This window comes from Nesoenas mayeri (assembly GCF_963082525.1).
Source record: "Nesoenas mayeri genome assembly, chromosome: 4".
In the NCBI taxonomy this organism is placed as follows: domain Eukaryota; kingdom Metazoa; phylum Chordata; class Aves; order Columbiformes; family Columbidae; genus Nesoenas; species Nesoenas mayeri.
Window position 1 is genome coordinate 12,155,823 of NC_137540.1, and position 24,820 is coordinate 12,180,642.

At 41.3% G+C, this 24,820-nt stretch overlaps 1 protein-coding gene across 2 annotated transcripts in view; it reads right to left on the bottom strand.

Moving 5' to 3' along the window:
• Positions 1–4,280, bottom strand: part of TRPC3 (transient receptor potential cation channel subfamily C member 3) — a 41,213-nt gene extending 36,933 nt beyond the window's left edge. For both annotated transcript variants that reach the window (XM_080343997.1, XM_080343996.1), the window contains exon 1: positions 3,991–4,280. In XM_080343997.1, the coding sequence (XP_080200123.1) occupies positions 3,991–4,217 (227 nt within the window). In that variant the 5' untranslated portion in view covers positions 4,218–4,280. The remainder of the gene's footprint in view (positions 1–3,990) is intronic.
• Positions 4,281–24,820: the final 20,540 nt, after the last annotated feature.

The following is a 24,820-nucleotide window of genomic DNA, read 5'->3' on the forward strand; positions in this document are numbered from 1 at the left end:
AAACTGCAGTACAACATTAGCAATCTTGATTCTATTCTAGCCCTGAAAAGGAAACGCAGTCCAGTGATTATAGACAGATCAGATAAGCACATCACGGGAACAGCGACGTGCACGCACATTTAAAAGAAACTCCACCAGAGTCTGCCGTGCGGAAGATGCCAATTGTGCCTCTTGTTCAGCCAAAACTGACCTCTGAGGTCCCAAAGAATTATAATTCCCTTACTCCTAAAAGTAAGTGCTCAGACATGCACGTACTCATGACCAGCATTTGAGCTCATGACCCCTGAGGTCACTCAAATTAAGCGATCTCAAATATTTGCTTCGCTACCATCGCAGGAAAAGGCCGTGTTGTTCCACATGGGGCCACAGCTCCTGGCTCCACACAGGGTCACAGGCGGTGTCAGTGGGGCAATACGCCAGCCTCACCGCCTCTCCCAAATGAAGGCTCTGCCATCCCTCCAAGCTCCGCTTCAGCCATGTGCCAGAAGAGGCTGTTGGTAAATTTGTTTCTTCAGCAGTAAAAATATTGTCACGTTCATATATGTTTGCATGGAAGCTTGCGCGTGTTCCACAGAATTTGGGAATCCCTGCATCAAATCTAAAATGTATTAAATGAGAGCTTCCTTCTCCCTTCCGTGGACCACTGCCTAGGCTTTCCAGAAGAGGGAGGCTAATTCAGCTGAACGGCACAACATAAATCAAGCCAGCTGCAAGATCCCACTCAGGTCTAAAGTCTCCCACTGGTCTGAAATGACATAATCCATCATCCAAAATGCCCTCATGCCAGCTCACAGAAGTTCTGGCTCCAAACTGAAAAGAATTAGTCAAAAAATGGAACAAAACACACTGAGATACCAGGAGGAGGAGTACACACACTTAGTTTGTTCCTTCCCCCCTTACCCCACAAACTATGACAAGCTTTTTTCTATCATTACTCTTCATTAACTCCTCAACAGAAAACACCAATCTGAATTACTGTGGGGGAAAAAAGAAAAGGGCTATATTTTAATGACAGGAGTGCAGCTATGCACACAGAGAAAAAGGCAAACATCTCATCAGGAAAGAGATAAGTTTAGAGGGCTGCATCAAAGAAGAATTTTAAGGCCGCTCTTCCACTCAGTCTGTTATTTGTGTTCTGTCATTCCACACAGGAAACTAAGCCATGATTTTCAGAGAGACTCAGGAAATCAGGCACCCAGTGACTACTACATTTAATTTACAGGTTTTGTCCACGTTTTTCTCACTGGGACATATAGTACCTTGTGAAACAAGTATTACATCCAGTCTGCAGTCTTAGTAGGAACCTGAGGTTAATTACTTTCTCCAGTAATATTTGGCACAGGAGGGAGCCAGCTGTTCATTGACAGGTACCTTGCACAGGTTACAGCTTTCAGAGCTAAGACATTTCAAATACCAACTAAGTGAACCTTCTTGTGCAAACTAATCCACATCTTCCTGCCTCTCTTTGCTTGTGCTGTTTGTCAGTACTGAATAATTAGACTACAAAATCTTCTAGTCAAGGATTCTCACACTCATTTTGAGCATACTAAAGTCTTACGTGTGTCAGTCTGAGCTCATTATAAGCAAACTGATACTCATATTTATTTCATTAACATGTGCTATGATCTTAGGCATTATCACCAAAATACAAAACGTTACTGCAGAAGAAAAATCCTACTGTTACACCAAGGACAACCATGGGCACATAATAGGGAAAATGGTAGTTGTAGCTCTTTTGCCCCTATGCCATGTCAGTTCAATATACTCCTGTTACATTGATTAACGTCAGCCTTTTTTTGAGTCCACCAGGCAGCGACTTGCAGTCACTGCTGTGATAGACTCCTAGGACAGGATCACAAGAATTACATACTGGGAAGCAATTCCAACAGACGGAGCTCAGTCCAGGCTCAAATGCCTATATCTGTGCAAACTGGACTCCAGCTTTCGTTCCTGGTGGCATAATAACCCATTTCTTAAAGAGAGGAATATGCCAACATATATAGGAGGACACTAACCTAAAAGAGATTCAGAAAGTTATGGCTCATAGCTCATACAGTACTGTCTAAAAATAAAGTGTCCGAGTTTAAACTGATCCTCTAGGCTCTTTTTATGGTGAATGGAGACGACAGGCACCTCGAGGAAGAAGATAAATGACTACACTGCTTTGCCCATTGCTATTTCCTCTCTCATCCCATCAACTACAGAGGGAGTCTAGATCAACAACTTAAGGGCAACTAACTTTCCGACAGCTGAAGACATGTGAAAGACTCCTTTGCTTGAAGCCTGGATTGCAGGGTAAAGGGTATTTGTGAAGATCTTCTGCACTGGGAAGGTAAAAACCACTTTTATTTGTTGTTACCCCATTGTAAGCAATACTACAATTATTTCTGTACTTCACAGTTGTCTCTAGGGTAATTTTAATTAGGGCCTCTTCTATAAAGGCTGAATATATTATGTAAAACTCAAACTGAAGTGTTTGTGAACTGGTAATTAAAATATTTAATTAAGAACTATATATTGTCCTGAAAGTGTAAAAAACACAAGTAATCCTCAGAGGTAAGTCTATCTAAACTGCAGCATGTTATAAAAATAAGTGAATAATTCATGGACAACCTACATTTTGTGAGTCACAGAAAATAAAGTTAACATCCCTCTTAGTAAAACTGAATTTTTTTCTCTTGCAGTAAGTCTAGTCATGGTCAGTATTTATACATATGATTGCATCTTAAAATCCAACAAACTGATTTCTGAAGACAACATTAAACGGGGATAAGATGCATCTCAAGAACTCGGATTTTTCTACACAGGTGTCCTAGATTTCTGTGGGGAGTCTGGTTTCATCATAGCCTAGAATTAAAAAAAATGTGAAAGGGATGCATTAGCACAGCTACTACAAAAGTGTGCAATGGGTTCTCTAAACCTTAGGTGGGTCAATAATTAGGTTTTCTCGGCAGCTACACTAGTAGTCAGGAAAAACACCATGAAGTTGACTATATAATATAACACACGATGTCACCGTAAAACAAATGTGCTCATCACACTATTAGTGGACCTACTCTTCTCAAAACTGTTCCTAAAAGACGCATTAAGTTTTGTAAAGTGTTTGTCTTTGGGAAAGGAATTTAAAAGAACAAAATGAAGCCAGGAGGAGAGGTAAGCTCCCGTAATCACAAAGCCAAAGGCAGCAGAGGGCGGGGAGCAGCAGGGCAGGGGGCAGCACGGGAGACGCGCTGCGGGTCCGCGGGCGCGCAGCCCCCGCCTGTGCCCGCTGCGCCGGGAGCGCGGGCCGGCCCGCGGCGCGGCCGCCAGGGGGCGCTGCAGAAGCGGGCCCTGCCGCCGGCCGAACGGGCCCCGGCGGGTCTGCCCGCACGCCCCGGGGAACGGAGCCCGGGAGGGCGGCCGCACGGGCACAGCCCCGCTCCCCGCGGATAGAAGGGAGGGCAGCCCAGCGGTTCTGCCGCAAGGCAGGCCTGCACGGTCCTTTCTGCAAGGTTTCGCGCCAACGTCAAAGGCAACTCTGGCAACAAACAGATGCCCGACCGCGGGTGGCTCCCAGCCCTGCCCCAGCACAGCCCGCTCCTCCGGAGCCGCGGGTGCACCTGGTCCCCGCCCCAGCACCTGCCTGCCTTCTGCTACGCGCTGCCCCCGCCTCGCCCCGAAGGAGCAAAGCCGAGGGGCTGGGGAGGAGGGAGCGGAGGGCCGGGGGCGGGTAGCGACCGGACTGTTCCCTCAAGGCACAGTCTGCGAAGTCTCCGCACCTCGGGCATCACAAACCGGGCGCGTTTCCCTCCCGCTGCGCCGGTGCCGCCCGTTTGCTGGCAGGCCGGGCGGACGGCGCTCCCGCCGCGGGGCCCGGGCCGTTCCGCAGCCGGAGGCGCTTCCCGGAGCCCAGCGACACAACTTGGCGGGGACACGGCGGCCGGCCCCCGCGTCTCCTCCCGGGAAGTTGCCGGCCAGCACCCTCCTAACCCACCCCTGGGCCCGACTTACATGGTGCTGGAAAAAGGAGGGGGCGGGTAGTAGCCGTAGGGCTCCCGGAGGGTTTTCACGGCTCTCTGGGGCGGCGGAGGGGGCTCCGGTCCCCCATTGACGCCTCTCCAGCCGCGGCGCCGGCGCTGCTGCTCCTCTTCCTCTGCCCCCTCCTCCTCATCCTCCTCCTGCTGCGGGGGGAAGGTCACTCTCCCCTGCTCCTTGCTTTTCCTGCTCTTGCTCGACATGGTCAGGGGCTCCTCAGGCGGCGGTGGCGGCGGCTGCTCCCGCTCCCGGCCGGCCTCGTCCGGCAGCGTGTGCGGCGGGGAAGGAGGCAGGAGGAGGAAAGCCCTGCCCGGCGGGGGACGGAGCACCTGGAGGGAACGAAACCCTCACCATGCAACCACCGCCGCCCCTCCGCCCTCTCCTCCTGCCGCCCGTCAGGAAGGCGGCGCGATGCGCAGCCCGGCAGCGAGCGCCGGGAAGTGCCGGCGAGCGGGGAAGCGAGCAAGAGACAGGGCTCCCGGCGGCTCTGCCCCTCTCCGCTCCCTGTCATCCTCCCTCGCTAGGGCAGCATCGTTACTGAGGCACGGGGGGGCAGCCGCGGCGGAGAGGAGCAGCCGCCTACCGCAGCGGGCACTCCGGAGAGGAGGGGACGCCTGTCCGACCTGCCAAAATCAGGAACGCCCCCGCTCCTCCCGCCCGCCCAGCGGCCGCCTCAGCCCGGGGGGGCGGCACGGGGAGGCGTTACAAGTGCAGCCCCTCCCGGGCCGCCGCTGAGGTAAAACTGCTCCTGGCGGGCGGGGGTCGGGGACCGGGGACCGGTGTCGCCGCTGAGATAGAGCCCGCAGGAGGTCCCCGCTGGTGGACGGTCCCTCTAAAGACGGCACCGAGCCCTTCCAGCGGTGGCCTCCGAGGGAAACCGTGGCGGGTTCGAGAGCACGGGCTGCCATGGGCAGGGTAGTTTTCTCCAAAAGGGCCCGAGCACAAAAGAGCTGCATAGCCCGGTCAAACCCGCATGAAGCTCGGTCTTAATTCTGAGAAATATCCAGCCCTACACTGGGAGCAGTTGAGGTAAAAATGTGCAGGTGAAAAGACTGGCTTACCGATTATAAAAGCGAGTCAAGACTTCGAAAGCATTCTAGACGTCTCTGCCTCATACTCGACTGGTTTAGTTTTGCATGGTGTCAAAGTGAAAAAACAGTGGGAGGATGCTAAGACACTTATTGCATATAATCAAAGCTAATTATACTCTATAGATAACAGTCACAAATATTATTGGTGTACAGAGATGTATTACCTCTTGTTACGAGGTTTTTGGTGCATTATGCATAGAGAAAATGTTTCTGTCACAAAACCGCAACCCCATTAAATGGAGGCAGAGCGGTGGGTACACAGAGACTGCATGTGTTGATTTGTATATACACTAAAGCTAGTCCTTTGTCCACATACTGTTGAGTTACCCTTTTTCTCTCGCTTTAAACTTTTGTGAAGCATTATGTGGCTGTCAGTATAAATTCGCATGAATCGGTATTTGAAAATGCAGGTCCTACTGAAACTGAAATTCATTTAAGTTATCCAATTACTCCAGAGAAAGTGGACTTTCAATCCAACTATGACTGCTTATATAAAATTCTCACTGCTGAGCATCATTAAGTAATATCTTAGTATAAAGTGTTCACTACCTCACACTGTTTTCATCATCAGCCATGCTTTTTGCCTTTGTTGTTTTCCACGCGTACTAAATTCATACTCATGAAGCACAGGAAAAGCCAACCAAGAGTTTCACAGAGATAATTTACTCAGCTACAGCTTAGACAAAAAAGCTGGGTTTTGTTTTCATCAGTTTAATTAGTTTGCATCTTGAACTATTTAGGGAAGTGGTTTTTTATGTCTTTCATCACGTGCAAAAACCCACTGAGCTTCACCGGAATTACGTACATGGTAGAGTAAATTTTGCTCTCTAAGAAACTAATATATTGGGTAGCTACTGTAACTTGGAAGTACTTGAGGTTATTCATTTAGGACAGTCTAGATGTCTAACCTAATTATACCTACTGTATCAGTGTTACATGTTTAGAGGATAGCCATGCAACCATCTGTTCACATCAAACTTTGTATTCTTGCAGGGGCCCTTTGACTTGAAAAATGATACCACCCATGTTGTATTCCTTCTGTTATTACGCTGGGCTATGGGAATGGTCTTTCAATTGCCTCTGGAATATTTCCCTTGAGACCAAAACAGCTGAAAGTGGATGAGAAATGCTCTCGCTTTCCAAATGTATGCTCAGAACAAGGCTTCCACCTATCAAGGTCATGGGCTGTGTTTTTAATGATTTTAGTATTGTCTAAATAGAGATTGGTTTGTTGTTGCTACAATAAATGACTCCTGTGTATTTGGTTACCCAAGTCATTAATAATACTTGGCTTGGAAGTCATCCTTGCAGAAGCCTTCTTGATGCATCCCTCCATTTTGAGGGGTAAAATGATTATATGTCTCCAAGTAATTACAATACTATATGTTACAGCATATATTCCATGCCATAGAACTTTTACCTACCACTGTTTCTGTAGTTTGCTTCCAAGAACGCCATGTAAGACAGTGGCAAAAAAACCTATTAAGGTCATGGTATAGCACTATAAGCACTGTGTAGGAGGCCACTTTTTCTACTATACAATACCCCAGAAACATGGATTTCTGACAAATCTGATTCCTCTCACTGCCTATGCTAACATGCCAGTCAAATTTTTCATTAAAAAGTGAGCATTCCTTCTTGATACTAAAAGAAAGGGATAATGTAAGAAAAACTGACCAAATCCTTTTCTCCTTCTCATCATACTGTTACAAAGCCCCCAAGCTGAAATACATGGCTGCTAATGTGCATTTAGATTAAGTGCTCATCTTCATCTTGCCCTTCCTGCTTTGCTTGCTTTCTGGTCAATTTTGGCCTGCACTTTCTTGCATTTGAACTTGCCAGCACAATAATAGTAGAGAATGTTTTCTCTTTGTGTGTTTGAAGGAGATCACACCTGAAAAACAGCAACAAGAGAATCCATTACACATCTCAAATACATTTTGTATTTCCAGCTGAAACCTGTAGGGAGACAATCTCAGTCAAAATAAAACTACATATAGAAAATTTACCACAGTTGTAAGTACCAGAACACAATATCAGAAGAGGGATTTGAGAGTCCTTGTCTGATTAGACTTCAGCCATCACTGCCATTCACAAGCAAGAAACCTAATAGTAATGACATTTCACCTTCAAAATTCTGGGCATAGAGGAATGTCGTCAAAAAGGGATTTTTGTTTGTGAGTCATTTACACATTTTTTAAAACATTAGTAATGTAAATAATGCCAGTGTTCAAAAATCATTATTCTTCTCAAAAATGTTTAATGTTATCAAAGCGTCAGATAGGTGTTAACATAGCCAAACTGGAGGAAGCGGGTGAGAAAGGAGTAGATTTGAAATACCAAGCAAAGCAATACAGGGAACATCATGGCTTCTGTTGTTCCAGCTGGATAAAGACTTTATAGTCAAAGGCTGCCAATCTAGTATATTTTGTGAACACTGACTTGAATTTATAGGGTTTTGAAGTGATGTCATTTTAATTTAGAAAACTGCTTCCTGGAAGTTGCTTAGATGGGAGTGAAATAAAGAAAGGTATACTACTGTGAGGACAGAGACTGAACAGAAAAGCCTGAAAGATTTACAGCAGATAGTGAAACATAGCAGATATTGTATTATATTAGTGCAGATGCTACATTATTCTTCACCCTCTTGTTTTTTAGGCTATGGATTTAATGCCATAAGCATTTCATGTTCAAGTTGGAATTGCAGCCAGTATACAATCCCTCTTTCTTTTCACCAGACTGGCTTGATCGAGACAGAGTGGAATTAGACTGGAACAGGGGTTTGTTTATATGGATCAACTACTCTCTAGTGGAATTTTTCTGTCCTCGAAATTACGAGAAATACACGATTCAGTTTTCAGAATTTCTATTGGCAGTGTTCTTCAACTGGGAGTAACCAAAAATAGCTTTTCTAAATTGAAATAAGGTGTCTAAAGAACTCACAGCAATAAATATCCTTAAAATATTGCCCAAAACATGAGTTCCATATTCATCTTTCCCATTTGTTTCAGCTTCTTTAAGTTAGACAAATGAATGGAGTAAAGATCTGAAACATGAATACAGATGGCAGAGCTGGCATTCAGTATACAAAAATATCAGGAAATACATTCAGTTGCTTGGACTGAACTAGCATAGCAATAATACCTTCCAGATCTATGAGGCACCTGAGTGGGTATGCAAACCAGTGAGACTGTGACAAGTGATGGGGAAAACAATCATTTAATGAATATGTTCGGGGTTTTCTCTTACCAGGGTTTTTCTAAGAGGTGCATTTCAACGGTGTTAATTTAAAATTACATCTAACCTGCTTGCTGAAAATTGGATTGTTGACACTAAGACCTTCTTGTTCAAACTAAGTGATTTAGATTTAAGAATCAGCAAGATCCGAGAAACTTCTAGTAACAATTTCCCTTGCAGAAAAACCTTGTATGCCATATGATTATGCTAAATTATTATTTTCCAGCTTTATAAAAAAGTCGGAGTATCTTCTCAAGAGAGACAGGACTGGTTTTTATTTGCTTGAAGTGACGGGTGAAAAGAGGCAAAAAGACACTCATGGTAATGCTAGAAATAGAATCCAGGTCGTGCAGTACACTAAACCCTTCTCTAACGTGTCTGTGTACTACTTTCATGAAAATTGGGAAGTTGGTGGGAATAGCAACAGCGTAATGAAAGCAAAATTGGCCTTCTTTGCCTCATACTGGGAATTTGCCTACTTGCCAAGAACCCAGTGTTTTCAAGGACATTTAGCTCCTACATCAAGGACTTGTATGAAAGTCTAAACAGGTTAATCAGCATGAAGAAAAAAGAGTGATGTGATGTCACTGATCTGTAAGCAGATCTCAGCTTCAGAACTAATATTATGGTTTAAGGCTTTTAAAAGAGATGAAAAGAGAAATTCCTGAGACTTGAGCCTGTAATTTCATGCACCCTGTGCAGCCACTCAGGCCCATGCAAAGCGAGTGGGTATAAAATACAGTCAAATCACATACTGGAAACGAGGTCCTCAGAGCTGTGTGTTGCAGTTGCATTATGTGGTCTACTTTATGATATTAAAAGGCTGCTGAAGTCCACTGCCAATAAAACCATTAGATAGATATTAGCTACATTTTCAAAGGTCTGCAAATGTCTATCTAGACAAAATGGACAAATACTCTTCTTTTTTCTTTTTTTTTTTTTTTGTTTTTGCATTAAGTGGCAACTGTGTGTACACTTACATATTTGCACCTGTTATTTCCTTTTTTCTAGGACAAGCCAAATATGTCTTTAAACAAATCAGACTGGATCCTGAACCTATGCCAAGTAAGCTTTACTCCTCCATTTTCACTCACACCAGTGGAAATTAGAAGTTAACAGAAGTGCTATAATACTAGGAAAGGGACTACAGAATCAATTCCATTATCTGCACACTGCCATGGGAACTCTGTGTAGCTTATAAACTTTAAAAATTATACTTTCATAAGTTTTGCTTTACTAATAACTTATGTATAAGGCTAGATTTTCTTCCTTAAATTAGTTTCCCTGTCTCAGTCAATACTCCCTGAAAATGTAAACATGAATCTTAGCCTGTTGCTGTGTGCTGGCAACCATGTGATAAGTAGATTTATTGTTACAAGACAACATCTTTAACAACTAAGTTTTCTTTTTGACAGTGCTTCAAATATGGGTGGATGAATGCAATGCACCCTACTGTCCCCTTGCTGGTTGACAGAAACATTTATCACATGGATCTGTTCAGTTTTTCAACTAATGAGACTGAGAGTTGCAATGGATATGCGGAGTACAGAGTATCTTTTATTTTAGCAAGTTAGCAATGATTTTAGCCCTCTGCAAGTAATGAAGTTTGAATATATGTGGACACAGTTCAATCTTTCTGTAATTGGGGGAGCAGGAATTGAGTCACTGTGGGGGATTAGACTAGGGGAAGTGGGACATAATAAAAATAATGGCAAGACACAAATAGGTCACGTAATGAATTAAAACAGTTCACATAGATTTTTCAACTCAGAAACAAGTGGGTTTTTCACATTGTTTTGTGAATTGATGTTGTAATATATTTTAATTTGTGGACACATTCTCCCTCATGATTCCTTAGCAGAAAGAAATTGAAACAGCAGCTCACCATTATAAAAGACGAATCTAGGTGACAAGCATGGCTCCCGGAGGAGGAGAAAATCCTTCATCCTGGTTTTCACCCTTCAAAGCTCTATTGTCCAGGATGTCTGGCGGTTTTAACTGAAAGATTACCTGATTCTGTCATAGTTCAGAGTCTAATTTTCTTAAATCACATCAGAACCCTTGGATAAATACCATCTGGTACAAACTACTTGCCATACCTCAAAGCATTAAATTCCTCCTGTTGGAAGAGGAGCAAATACCACAGTGTACATTGTGGATTGAAAATATAATCCTTCCTTCCAGAGGCTGCAGTGGAATAGGTGATAACACTCAACCACAGTTCTAACTATTAATATTTGAATGACAGCAACTCTGTGGGTCATCCAAAACCTCTTCTTTGCTGTATTGGAGGAGTGGGCAACTACAAGGGGAGTGTATTAAAAGAAGATCCTGCTAAGGATGGGAGTACACCCTCCTGCAGAGCCCCCGAGTCATTTGTGGCCAAATGAATGAGTGGTGCAGTATCTGGTATGGCAAAAATCATGTTTCCAACTCTGCCAAATAATTCTTATCCTTTAAATGTTTTGCCATTCAGTGCACAGTGAAACAATGAGCACTTTGAATATCATCATTCTCAAGTGATCAGGGTATTGGCAACTGGTGGATTAGTCTTAAGCCTCTTGGTAATAAACTTCTTACGAAGAGGCCACATCTTATCTCTGAAAGAAGATGCACTCAGAGACGTTCATTAAGAATTAGTCAGAATCAATATAAGAGACAGAGTGAAGCTACATACATGTCTGATTAAAGCAGTCACAATATAATAACAGCCTGCTTTTGTGTAGCACACAACAGCTTTAACTCCTGCCAAATTCAGGTGTCCTACCAGGCTAGGATTCACATATACATATTCTATGTTACAAACCAAAAAAAACCTCAAAACCCAAAAACAACCAACCAGAAAACCTATATATATATTTTTTTTTTTAATATATATATATAAGAGAGTAATATATATATATAAATATATATATATATATTTGTTACAGTTCTTTTGGTTTGTATGTAAAAAAAGCCACTTTTAAGAAAAAGGGGTGAGGAATGCCCAAGTTTCTAGCAGTTGAGAGGTGCTCAATAACAGAAAGAAAAAACCAGAAGCAGGATGTTTCTGTGAGAAGAGATTACACTTACTGGTAACAATCTTCAAAGTGACTGACAGGAAAAGTGGGAAAATGTGGAAAAAGGGAGACATGACAGTGGTTATAAATTATTTCCTAAAGCCTATCTGAAATATAGTAAATATGTGATAACCTTTGCTATGAAAATTAGAATAACTCTACTGTTGTCAGTGTTCCGTTCAGTTTGAAAGTGTTTTGGGGAGGAAGGTGGTTTTAGAGGTGGAAGTAAGGTTAAAGACCCTCAGCACTGCTGTCTTTCCGCAGTACCTGTGGCAGCCCGGCATGTGTGACCAAGTGCTGACACAGAGGTGTGTAGGTCAGATTTCCCCCATTAGCATTCTCAGGACTTCACTTTCTGACTTAAGGAATTATTTATAAAGCAAAAACCTATAAGGATGTTGTCTTTTTTCTTTTTTTTTTGTGGGATGAGGTCAATGGAAATGTCACAATCACTTTCAGTGGAGTTTGAATTTCAGATCTGGCGTTTAATAAAAGCCTGTGTTCATGAAAATCTGGAATCAATTTTCCCAGGGCTTCAGAACGCAGCCAGACCCAGCTGGACTGGTACCTCAGGCAGATTAAGGAGGAAAAGTAAATCTCAGGAGACCCCCATACGTTGTATTAATTTTTAAAACACTCCTGTTCTGGTTTTTAGGAGTAAACAGCAACTACTCTTTCCATTAAAACTTAGAAAATGAGACCAGAGATGCTTATTCAGCAAAAGAGCTGTAGAAGGCAAACTATTTGTCAATAACATGACAGACAGACATAAGGAAATGTCTTTCATGCAGAAAGCACTTATGTACCCATAATAGAGATATTTCCATCTCTTTCAATATTTTTCATTACATTACTGCTACAGCAATTAAGTCTTGCTCTAGGAATTCCTGCCCACCACTCCAGCTTCTAGATTCAGCTAACAAGGATTTGATGCCAATAGAGAGCTGAGATAAAAGTTCATCTTATTAGCAAGACATAAACACTGAAAAATTGGAATACTGAGCATCAGAATTAGTCTATAAGGGAAAAGTGATACAAAGATTTTCCTTATCAGATGAAACAGCTGTTGGCAGAAATATATGCCTGGCAAGTCAGAGATTTTGGAAAATTAGGATTCCGCATATTGTGGACTTCGATGTGGGCATCATGTGAAATCCATGGAATTCCTTTGAAGACATCCAAAGGTTATTCAAGGGCTTGTCAAATACACACATCTAAATATACATCCTGTGTGTAAGAACAGCATGTTAGAACACAGGAGTATTTTTTAAAATTGCAAAAACAAAAATGTGGCCAAAATTGGATTCTGAAATTAACAAAATCTCTTTTACATGTGTAATCAACAAAAAATAATTAACCTACAGTATCAGGTACAAAAATTTCAAAAGCCTCATACACTCAAGCTTTCTGTCTTTGAAATTGTATCATAAGCCATCAAAGAGGAATCCTTTAATTTCTGAACAGTCAAGGCACTTTCTAACAGGCTATTAGCTTTGTCCACTTTTGGACAGTCCATTTTCCTATTCAGATAGTGCTTAGCATTAATTAAGTATAATTTCAGCAAACCTTTTAGCAAGAGTGAATCTCTTATGTTACCCATTCTGTATGACAATCAGAAATGGAAAGGTTTGATTGCATGTGAGTATATGACTATATGATAGAAACTGTGTCAGTCATACAGGAGAGACAGAAATGTATCTTGACTTCTCTGTTTGTTCTTCTTGACGATTTGTAATGGAGATCCTTGTGTCAGATAAAAGACACCAAAATTATTTACTTTTCCATTATAAAGAGGAGAGGGTGATAATTATTGTCAAGACAAGCAAAGTTCTAAAAAGGCCAACAATGATACACTGACTTGTCCAAAATCCAGGAGACAGGAGAAAATGAAAAAGATTTTGGGGAGAGGGAAAAAGTTTGTTTCTATCATCTTCAAAGAAGACATCACCACAGAAATGAGGTAGTTATTGAGATGGAATGGAAGGAAGCAAGCATGAGTGTATTGGTATTTTCTTCCTTTTCCCCCTGTGACACCCCCACAGTTAATACAAGAAGCTCATTAGCTGATGAAAGAACTGCTAGACCCTTTCCTAAACAGTGTCTCCCTGTCACCCTATTAAATTCCCCATTATCTGATTATGCTTAGCCAGTTAAATAATCAGCATCCAGTTTTGTGGAAACTACACATAAAATCCAGATGAAAAGCGCTAGGATGTCCTTGACTTCTGCAGGAACTGCAAGATCCACATGAGACACTGAGATGTTGAAGCCGACTCTTCACCTCATGAAGAAAAATAAGTGGAAAATGTGTAGCAGGGCACACAAAGCTTGCTGTTCCCACAGGAGTTCCCTACTCACATTCCTTTAGTTTGCCCATCTTGCCTCTTGTCCCCTGAGCTGCCATCCCTACCCATTGGAGCAACAACTGTGACTGGTTCTCACTGAGGCATTTGGAGCCAGCTCAGCAGAAAAGCCCTGGCAGAGAACACCTGTCATTGCCATGGATTCTGTCTGAGACTGGGGAGGAGATGTCAAGAGAACGTTACCAGGACATTTTTGATCCATTCTTGCTACATTTGATATATTGTTTTACTATAGGAGACTTCCAACAAAGTTCTGATTGCTCTCTTCTGCCCCCTCAGCCACTCTGTGTTTGGTATATATTTTTTCTTCCTTTTGTTTCCTCTACCTTTCTCTCCCACCTACTGTTACGTTCTTATATTTGTTGTCTCCTATGGTCCCCTAAGGATATCAGATCCCTCAGATATTCTCTGCCATGCAGTGCTGAAAAGAGAAGCTCTACCCAAACTGGCCTGCACGAGTAAAGAAAACTGCATTTTATAGTATCCATTTATCATTTCTTTTCACATGCTTATCTTGAAAGTTTTTTGCTTCTGCTTCTTATATGGATATACAGTCACTGTCTCATAGAGTCTGCTTTCCTCTGCTGCAGGGCCTTGAAGCATAACAGTACAGACCATATAATATAATCTTAGACTCCAAATAGATCTATAAAATGTGCCACTCACCGAAGTCCTCTCCTATTGCTCTGCCTTCTGACCTCTGTGCATTGCCCAGAATATAAGACAGTCTTCATGCAGGAGGGTGATTCCTAAATTATAGTCAAGGTGCAAGAGAGTGAGAGGAAAAAAAGGTGAAAACACTGCAAAATATCTCCCAGGCCCAAAACCAGTAAATGAAATCCTGAATGAAAACAGCGGAGAACAAGAAAATAATAATGTTATGCCCAGAGGGTGATAAAGAAATAAGCAAGTTACATAAAAAAAGAAAGAATTAATTTCTTCCTATGTTTTCTAGTATCTAAGAACACAACATGTCCCTTAGTCAATGATTTATTAGCGTTAGTTAGGCATAGGTCAAAACTGCAAAGTGTTAAGATTTGAATTAGAAACTTTTCTCACCTCAGAAATACTCCTGTGCTGCAATAGAATATAATGCAATATACAGAATATAATTCAAATGAAGAAACTTCAGTGGATCACTGTTGTAATGCTCTGATTGATGCATACTGGTTTACTGTACCAAATAGCTTTTTCATAGAAATATCCCTCAATGTCTCCTTAAAATCGTAACTGATTTTTTTAATACTGGTGCAAAATTGTGAGGATTTGTCAATGCTGTCCGTTTGCTTAGCTGCTGAATTGGAGTAGAAATAGGAGATATAATGAGAACGAATGTGAAGAGTGTTGTACAGAAACCAAATTGACTGTTCAAGAGCAACAGACCAGCGCAGAGCATAAACATAACCTTAAATATTATTAAAATGGTACATTGGGTCATTCATGTCACTTGATTACTTTAACATTTGCAACTGTATGGGACAAGGACCTGACATGAAGAATGGAATGGACTATTCAAATTGGAAAATGGCCAAGTGCACAATGGGCAGTTTGCCGTCCTTTGAAGCATCTTGCATTTGCCAAGCAGAGGGGAGAATATTGGACTTGATGGATCATTGGCTTAATGGAGCATGGCAGGTCCCGTGTTCCCATTAAAACTGACTGGCAGATGGCATTGTTCCAAACACAAATTTGGTATTAAAAGAAAATGTATATGTTCTTCTGAGATTCCCTATATTTAAAAACTACAAGTTGCCCGATTTCTGTTCAAATTTATTAATTTTATGTAGCCTGAAGCTTTAAGTGCTGCATTCTGATTTACAGATGACCTCAGAATAACAATAATTTATTATGAAGTTGAGTGAGAAGAAAAAGAGCTGTTTTGAAATCTGAAATGGAAAAGCGATGTTGGGGAATTCTTTTATATGTCACATCTCTAGCTTGTTTTGCTAGAACCAGATCATGTGAGAGGAGGTTGTTTTTCTAAATTGCCATGTAAATAAGCAAGTAAGGTGTTAAGATTTGTGTAGCTGAGAAATGCCATGGTCTTATGACACAAGAAGTACTTGTAGTTAAAATGAAGTGAATAGTCTTGGGAAACCAGAGGGACATTTCAGAGATCACTGTTTTTATTATCTTTCAGCAAGTATAACACCACAAACGTAGTTATCTTACAGTCATAGAGCCTCTTATCAGAATTAACCCAAAATTAAGAAATAAAAACCATTTAAACCTTTTTACAGGCAAAGGCAGGGCTGGAATAGATAAATATCTCAGAATTACATCATTCTCCACTGTCTTCTTTGCGGTAGGTCCACATACTTAGAGAAAGGGCCAGGCAGGGCATCTGTTGTGGTTACCTGGCTGCCAGTTCGTGCTACAAAATCCTCTCCCTAAATTTGCTGGGACCTGTCTTGAAAATAGTTTGGTGTTTTACCTGCTCCTCAGTCATCCTTTGTTAGAAAGCTGTTGTTAAACCTTATCTCTTTGTCCAAATAACGCATCTTCTGTGGCCAGTCCCCTGCTGAACACCATCATCATGGTCTAACAACTACGCGCAGTGACACAGCACCATTACAGCTGATTTCACATGGCATTTTTCAGGGCACAAGATACAGAACTATTGCAGTAATAAATGCAAAGAGCCTTTAAAATCCATCTACCTCCAAATCATTTACATCATAATTATTAAATTACTTCAGAGCTTTGGTGGACGTTCTGCAGTGAGCATAGTAGAAGAGAAGGAGACTATCCCACTGCCTGACTTCAGGTATCTAATCTAAGTAATGGATTAAGTCTGTCTTCTTAGGTTCTTTATATATCAACGGAGGAAAAGAGCAGCTCCTCCAAACAGTCATTCTAAATGCCCATGTTAGGGAATGTAACAAGAACTTTCCAATTTAGCCGTCTATATTTGGTCCCTAAAGTCAGGTGGCGCATTGTAATCAGGAAGGAGAAACTCTGAAAAGAATTGCAAATCCTTGCTCTGACAGAAGATAGAATTTTACATTGGCAACAAAATGGACATGGGAGAATTCTAGAATTTTGTGAAACGCAGAAGTGCCAGGGTCATGAATTTTAGCATGGATTTTATGTGATGTCATAACTGAACTAGCTGAGGTCATTTATAACTGCTAGCACTCAATTTATGATTGTACCTCCGTCCTTTTTACTAACAAATCATATTTTAAAACCTTGAAATAGGGACAGAATCAAAGCCAGAACTAAATTCTGAGGCAATTATATGGGTCCAGAGCTCACTTTCCAAACACTTTGTTTCTCTTCTAATTCATTGCCAATCATGCTTTAATTTTTAGCAAGATAAAGAGAAGAAAAAAAGTTCAGCTAAAAAATGTATGTTACTCTTGATACTTCCATTTTCCTCTGTGATTTCCTCTTTTTCCCTCTTTTAAAAAATTATCTGTATAAACTTATGCAGAGGTATTAAAAGAATAATTATGTCTGACAGCCTCTGAACTGTCAGCTTCCCAATGTCCTTGGGAATAGGAGCAATCAAGTTTCGTAATTATTATTTTGTCAAAGTGAATTCATGGGTTATTGAAAGAAGAATTTACAAACATGGAGATGAAGAGGTTAAAGGCTCTCAGAAGTGGAGAAGAAACAACTGCTACCAGTGATGCTTGCACTTCGGCTATTGTTAAATCATATGGAATAGAACAACAGAAGTTTTGCTTTTGCAGCTTTATCTAAGTTTTTCTGTATTATCACAGGCATATTAGAGACATATGAAGCATTTCAAGATTACTAGAATCCATTGCTGGAATCTGGGTTTTAGATACCAAGAGGTTAGCATAAGATTATTCCGACTCCTGTCAGACTTGGACGCTTCCTTGGGAGAAAGAAGCAAGGAAAATATATGTAGAGGATGTGAGGAAGAAACATATATCCAAGAGATGGTATATGACATTACCATCTTCAGACATAAAAGTCAGGAAAATGCTGATGGCATCTGGTTCAACATTGGCATCTGAGCAGGGTACCTGTCAGCTTCAGATAAAAACTCAACAGCATAACAGCAAGTCCTGGCATGGAATTTATCACTTTTAGTTTTGATAGTGAAAGATCCAGAAAGATGTTGGCCATTTGCAGTTAAATTATACAATGTATTTGAAAACTAAAAAGATTTTCAAACACTTTCTCTCCTTTCTGGACATCTAAAACCCTCGGTCTAGACTACTAGTTACCATTCTGTTGCTGTTCAGAGGTGCAGCGATAATGTAGCTGGATGGGATTTAGATGGGCAGAAGAAAATTGCCCTGGTTCAGATTTCATCCGAACATCAGAGCATGTGGAGCCACTCCAATGATTTTAGCTTCAAAATGCCATTTTTTATTAAGAAAGCGCTTCTGCCTCAGTGTTTACATAAGATAAACAAGAGTTTATAGGGATAACAATACACAGCTTTGCTTAATTGCAAGACAGTCATGTGTAATGGACAAGATTTAATCTCACTCCAGGTGCTAAAGGGGTATGTTTTACTTTTCTCTGGAGAAATCTGGAGCAGGAGATCTGTTTTAAAGCCTATTAAAAATCTGTTTCTGCACAAAACTAATTCCTATGCACTTGCCTGTTGTAGGACATGCATACTGAAAAGGGATCATACCTGCATTTGTTGATGATTGACTTTGAAGTAAAATGCTCTGTTAAATATGGAATTACTGAAATGAATAGTGACTTTCTCTTACTTTCACTTCAGGAACTAAATTCCTTACCTTTTATTTTTCTCTTTCCCTGGGAAGAAGGAATCATTTTGGATTTTAATGTTCATCTTTTCCCTAGCTTCCTACCCGGTCTCAAGTACAAAGCCACTTCTCCTTTCCATTCAAAGCTCGCGGGGTTTATCTTCATCCATCCTGGTAATGCCACATTCGTCCAAAGAGCTTCACTTGCAAGGAGCGACATGAAGATGACGAGGGGACGTTGCTTACAAGACAATCACTTGCAGGCCTGTAAGTAAAGTACAAACAGGAGACCTGAGTATATCTGACTTTTGTACTTCTTAAAAGTGTTTTCATTTTAGGCCTTTCAGCCTTGGGCAAGCATTTGTTTGGGAATGGTCATGTTGTCATACATACAGATGTTTAATGTATGCATGGCAACATGCTTTGTTTTTTAAAAAAGCTTAAAGAACATAAATAATTGCCGCAGTGTACCCACTACCCAAAATGTTAAGCAAATTCTAAGTTCATAAAAATTTTAGGGTCAGATCATCCCCTCCACAGCAAAAAAGGCTTGAAATGCTTTCAAGAGCAATCATATCAGGCTGCTGTAAAGAGCAGGTATCACTTCTCTTTACAGCAGCCAGAGAAGCCAATGACAAAGCATAAGCTGTCACAAATAGCAACTTCCCTGTCACAGGACACGCAAGATTTTGGGAGAGGTGGAAAACGATGAGGAAAGTGGTAGCTTTTCACACCAATTACATCTTGAGCACAAACCTATGTCATTTCTGCAAACCCTGAAGGTGAAAGTGGGAATAAGAAAGATGATTGTGCGTAATAAGCCGAGACAGTTGCTTGAAGAGATTGCTTCTCTAATTGCTGGGCCTGATGCCTTCTGCTCTCTGAACGTGTTTCTTTGGACTGTATAGGTAAATGGAGTTATATCCCTTGATGTTGCATATGCCTGCAAATGCCTCCTGTCTGCCAGAGCATGGGTACACCTAAGGTTTACTACAGCTTTCAGGTTGCAGGAATTAATGAGAAGCTTGCCGTCATCTGTGTAGTCCTGTGCAGACAGGGAATATGAGGTCTCAAGGGCTCTCCTTTTTATTAGTACAAAAACATTAGTTTTAGGGGCTTTTAAGTATAGCATTGGCAAAAAGCAAAAAAAAAAAAAAATTAGTTGATATAAAATATGCATGCATCATTATCTCTGCATGATAAATTAAATTATTTTCATTAATTTTCAAGGATAAAGAATAACTTTGACATACATTTAAAACCAGGACAGGCTGGGGATAAGGAAAATAAAGCATTCTCTCTGAGAGCTGGTCTCAAACAACTAAAATGTTCATTTCTCATTCACTAATTCACAGCTCAGGAAAATATATTTGGGTCATTGCCCAGCTCCTTTTGCCCTGAGTTTGGATTGGCCATCTTGCTGCTGTGCTAACAGCCACTGCTCTATTCCAGGGAATGCTTCTGAGAATACGTTTTTGTATTGTGATTGCAATAACAGTAAAAACAACTGGTCTTTCAGATTACAAAACGCTGAATATGTACAGTTTGCTCCACTTAGGGCTGGCTGCTTTTTAAATGTATTTTCCCTCCTGCCTTTTTAGACAGTGAGGTCAAATTTTGGCCAAATGCGATGAGAGTTTCTTAGGCAAATTGCGGAAAATGCATGTTAATATATCTCCATTACTAGTGTACAAAATAGCTTATAAATTATGCATTGAACTTTCTTACCTAGGAAACTATTCAATGACCAATTCAAGGTAATAATATAGTGTAGCAGGAGTTGATTATAGGATACCATATTTAAATGAAGATCTACTTTGCTACAATAGAGGTCTCAGAAACCTTAGAAATGTAGGACTACATATAATCCCAGCCATTCTCTGCCATCAAGTATAGTGACTCACAAATATTTGTATAGCCTGTTCTTAGGCACATTCAGCCATGTAGATTCCACATATTCTGTAAATAATCTCTTCTAGTGCTAAAATGTAGTTAGAAAGTTGTTTCTAATATTTAAGAAGTTTTTTTCCCTTGCCATAAAGAAAATAGATTAATACTTATTCTGTTATTGATGTCATGGAGACTAACCATTGGTTACCACGCTTTTATGACAATTTTTTTACACATTTAATGTCACCCATCTTTCTCTACATCTTTGCTTCCAATGCAGAAAAAATCCATTTTTTCAACTCTATTTCATAGGCCTCATTTTCTAACCCTCTCACCACTTGTTCACCTCTCCAATTTATCCTAATCCTTTTTGGGATTGAGATTGGTATGCAAATACAGAAGCACTGTGTTCCAAATTAGACCATATTCAGTTCCAAGGACAACAGAGTATCTCACCTATATACTAAATTTCTGTTGATATCTCCTAGAACAATTGCTGTTTTTCTTTTGGAAAGAGTGTTAAGTGAAAGGACTCTCTATCCCTATTACGATGTTAATTAAAACATTCAATAAGCTCACATCCAGATCTGACACAGTCAAGAGACAACTTTGAAACTATTTTGAGTGTGAACTTTCAACATTTACCTAACAAAAATATCATTTCACCAAGTATTTCTTAGTTTCCATTTGAGAATAACACTCATGTTTTTTATATATATATATATATATATATATATATATATGTGTGTGTGTGTAAAATCAAACTGTATTAACAGTCTTAATTGAAGTTATGTCATACTTACATGTTAACCTCTATCCATTAGGCTGGGTATTCCATCTATAAAATAGAAGAGCCAGACTTGACCTGTATTGTAGAAGTCCACACTGGCTGATTTAATCCCTGATTAATTGCCCTCCGGATAAATACAAAGTGAGAACTTCATAATTTGTTCCATTGTCAAAGCTCCAGTCCTATTCTCCTCACCTGTCTCTGGTGAATATTAAGAGGTGATATGGAGCAGCAGGAAGGGACGGTGAGGCAGAAACTACAGGGTGACAACAAACCAAGGAGGGACAGTGGCCTCACTGACTTGGGTGCAGTGTCCCAGACTCCCCCAAGGCACCGCAGGTCTGGTTACACCCCTCAGGGTCAGCCACAGGTCAGTGATTGCCAGGCAAGCCCGTGGTGATGGGACAGGTCCAAGATCAAGCTGGGAAGTCAGTTCAGCGGATGAAGGTCAACATCAGCCAAGCAGAAGGTTGGGCACAGGCATACCTATGATGTAGCTTAGGCAAGGGCTGAAGATGGAGACCTTGACCATAAAAATGCACCTGCCAAGTGAAGGGAGAAGCCCTTATGTGACTCTCTCCCACAGCTCTCTCCCGCCTGAGTTTGACCCAGCACTACATCGGAATCACAGAATGTCGGGGATTGGAAGGGACCTCGAAAGATCATCTGGTCCAGTCCCCCTGCTGGAGCAGGAACACCCAGATGAGGTTACACAGGAAGGTGTCCAGACGGGTGTTGAATGTTTCCAGAGTAGGAGACTCCACAACCCCCTGCGCAGCCTGTTTCAACGTCTGCCACGCTTGCTGAGAAGAAGTTTCTTCTCATATTCAAGTGGAACCTCTTGTGCTCCAGTTTGCACCCATTACCCCTTGCCCTATCGTTTGTCGTCACCAAGAAGAGCCTGGCTCCATCCTCCTGACACTCACCCTTTGTATATTAATAAACATTAATGAGGTCAATGATGATGGCATCTCAGAGCTGGCCTTTCTCACCCACCTGTGCTGACAGGCAGCCAGGTGCCTCAGAGGGGTGTAAGAAGTTGCAGATTCTCTTGGTGCACTCAGGGCCCTGACAATGGTTGACTTTTGCCAACTTATTTCCTTCCTCTTCCCCTTATTTTTTTAATCTCATTGTACAATGTGTAGATTGAAAATGGAGTTTTCACTGAAACCATTCTGATCTAGTTTGAATGCAGCCATGGCACTTTAACTTTACAGTCTTCTGAAGTCAGAGGCTTCAAGAACAGATTCCCCACAGGTAGCTTGCACTGGTAGTGCTTATTCACTTGCCCATATTTCCACAGGTTGGTATACACATAATTACATTCACACTGGATGGACTATTATACTTCTATTATCCAAGTATGGTGATGCAGCTGTAACGTAAAAAACCCCTCTATTTCAAAGTTTTGTGTTTTTTTTTTTTTTCCCAGTTACCTCTTGTCTGCAACTCATCTTGTAAGGAAGGGAAGTATCAGGCTGCTTCAGTATCTCTAGACAGATAATATAAACAGAGAGGTTGTAAGTGTTCTTAAGAACAATTAAACAAATTTTGTAGCCATTAATAATAAATAAATAATAATTGAATTGGTAAGAATAGAAGATCTAGTCTATTCAAGCACTATTTTTAAATGATCACAGTTCTCACAGCTTGGTATTGGACTGACTGCTTTGCCTTTGCATATCAACAGTTTTGGAGGCAATAACACTGTTTTAGCAAGAAAAATAGCGTATATTTTCATTGGCAGGCATGAAACATTTTTTCCCTAAAGATGTAAGGACCATCTTACCAGGCATGGGGTTTAACGCACAAACTAAGATTAACAGTATAACTTTACCATCTGATAAAGTTTGCAAACACATTATATGCTAACCAGCTAGCTGAAGGAGATGCAAAATACTTGGCCGGATAGAATATATACACACCCTTTGTAGAAACATATAAAATAAACTTCTATTAAAACAGCATTTCTTCAGAATGTGGAGTGGAAGAGGAGACTGGCTGCCATGATAGAGAGATGCACAGAAAGATGGAGGCGTATGAGGGCTGTCACCTGCTCCAGTGTGGGTGAAGACATTAGTGACAGAAAGTTGTTACCACCTAATGGTTGTTTAATCCTCCATGCAAAACTACCTAGTAGTCTGCTCAGTTCTCCGCAGGCAAATAACCACGTCGCACAGATCCCAGTCCTGCACCAGCCAGACTGGCTGCAGCACTGCTGCTTCTGCTCTGCCTGCCCATGGAGGTGCAGACGATCCATTTCCAGAGCTATTAGTCAGGCTTTTCGCAATTAATACATCCCCTCCTCCCCATTTCTAAGAAAAAGTGCTTGCTGGGGAATTGCAGCTTTGCCTCATTCTTTCTTCCTGTTCTGCCATGAGTCTTAGTGACGGGCTGAAATAATGTCAGGCGTCCTGATAATAAGAAATGCTTATTTCCTTGCCACTGTGAAGTAAAACAATAAGTTGCTCTAAGATAATATTTGCCTCCAACCACACTTAGAGAATTCACTGAATTTCCACTGAGAGGCTAAACTAATGCTTTAAACTCAGCTCCATGGGTTATTTATAGATCCTCTGCTGGCTGGTGATAATGATCCTCCTCAGGCTTAAGTCACAGGGAGAATAATCCCCTGAATTCTAGACCTTTTCTTAATCATTCATGTATTTTTGTATTGTGGGAGGAGAGCTACGTCCTACCTGCGTGCTTGGATGCTATTAACAAAACACCTCAAACAGTGCATGGTATTTTTCCAAAGAGAGAACAGGGACCTGTAGTACTTTGGCTCCTGCAAACATAATCCCAATAAAATGCACAAGCAGCGGGTTCTATCTTAAGAACATACTTGCTCAGAACCACCGTTCCTGTCCTCCACATGCCCACAGATGCAGCCGTCCAGAGTAGTTGTCCCAACAGTTAAGCAGGTATGTTGTCTGAGGTATTCAACATTGTAGAATACTAAAATAATAAATTTCCTGTTTTTTTTAAAGTAATTTGGACAGTAGCAAGCACTAACCAGATAATAGGGAGGGTTGCTTGTTATTCAGAAAGAAACAGGCACAGATGCTTCCTTTTCTCTAACATGCCTTTGGGAAGAAAGAAACAGGCAAATACGAACACAGGGTCTTATAGTCTTCACAAGGGAGCGACGAAGAAGCCTTTGCTCTACAGCTTCTTTTGCTGGCCCCACTCAAGTCTCACCCACAGTGTCCCTGCTAACAGAGCAGTGCAGGGGTGACACAGTCACAGGACACAGGACACAGGAGGGCAAATGGCAGGGGGGGTGCTGGCTGTGTCCCACCGCCACACAGCATGTGTATGGCTGCTGTGGCTTCAGCCTTCACTCTGGGCCATTATTTTATTTCCTTCAGCAAATTTTACCTGGTTTTCTGCATATGTAAGTGTGGGAAGTGAAAAAACATTCAATGAAGGTTTTGAAGGAGATGGAAAGGTTTGAAGAATTATTGGCATTACAGATTTCCCACCAGCAATTCCATTGTGAGAATGCTGTGAGAAAGCAAATGGTAGTTTCCCCTCACTTTCTATGCTTCCAAGTCTTGCTGAGAGTTACAGTTGAGAAGTAATATCATAATAAAGTCAGTAAAGATAGTCTTATACTGTTCTGCAATAAAAGAAGGGTAAAAACATTGCTAGAGAATCAGGTCCTATGCTAAAG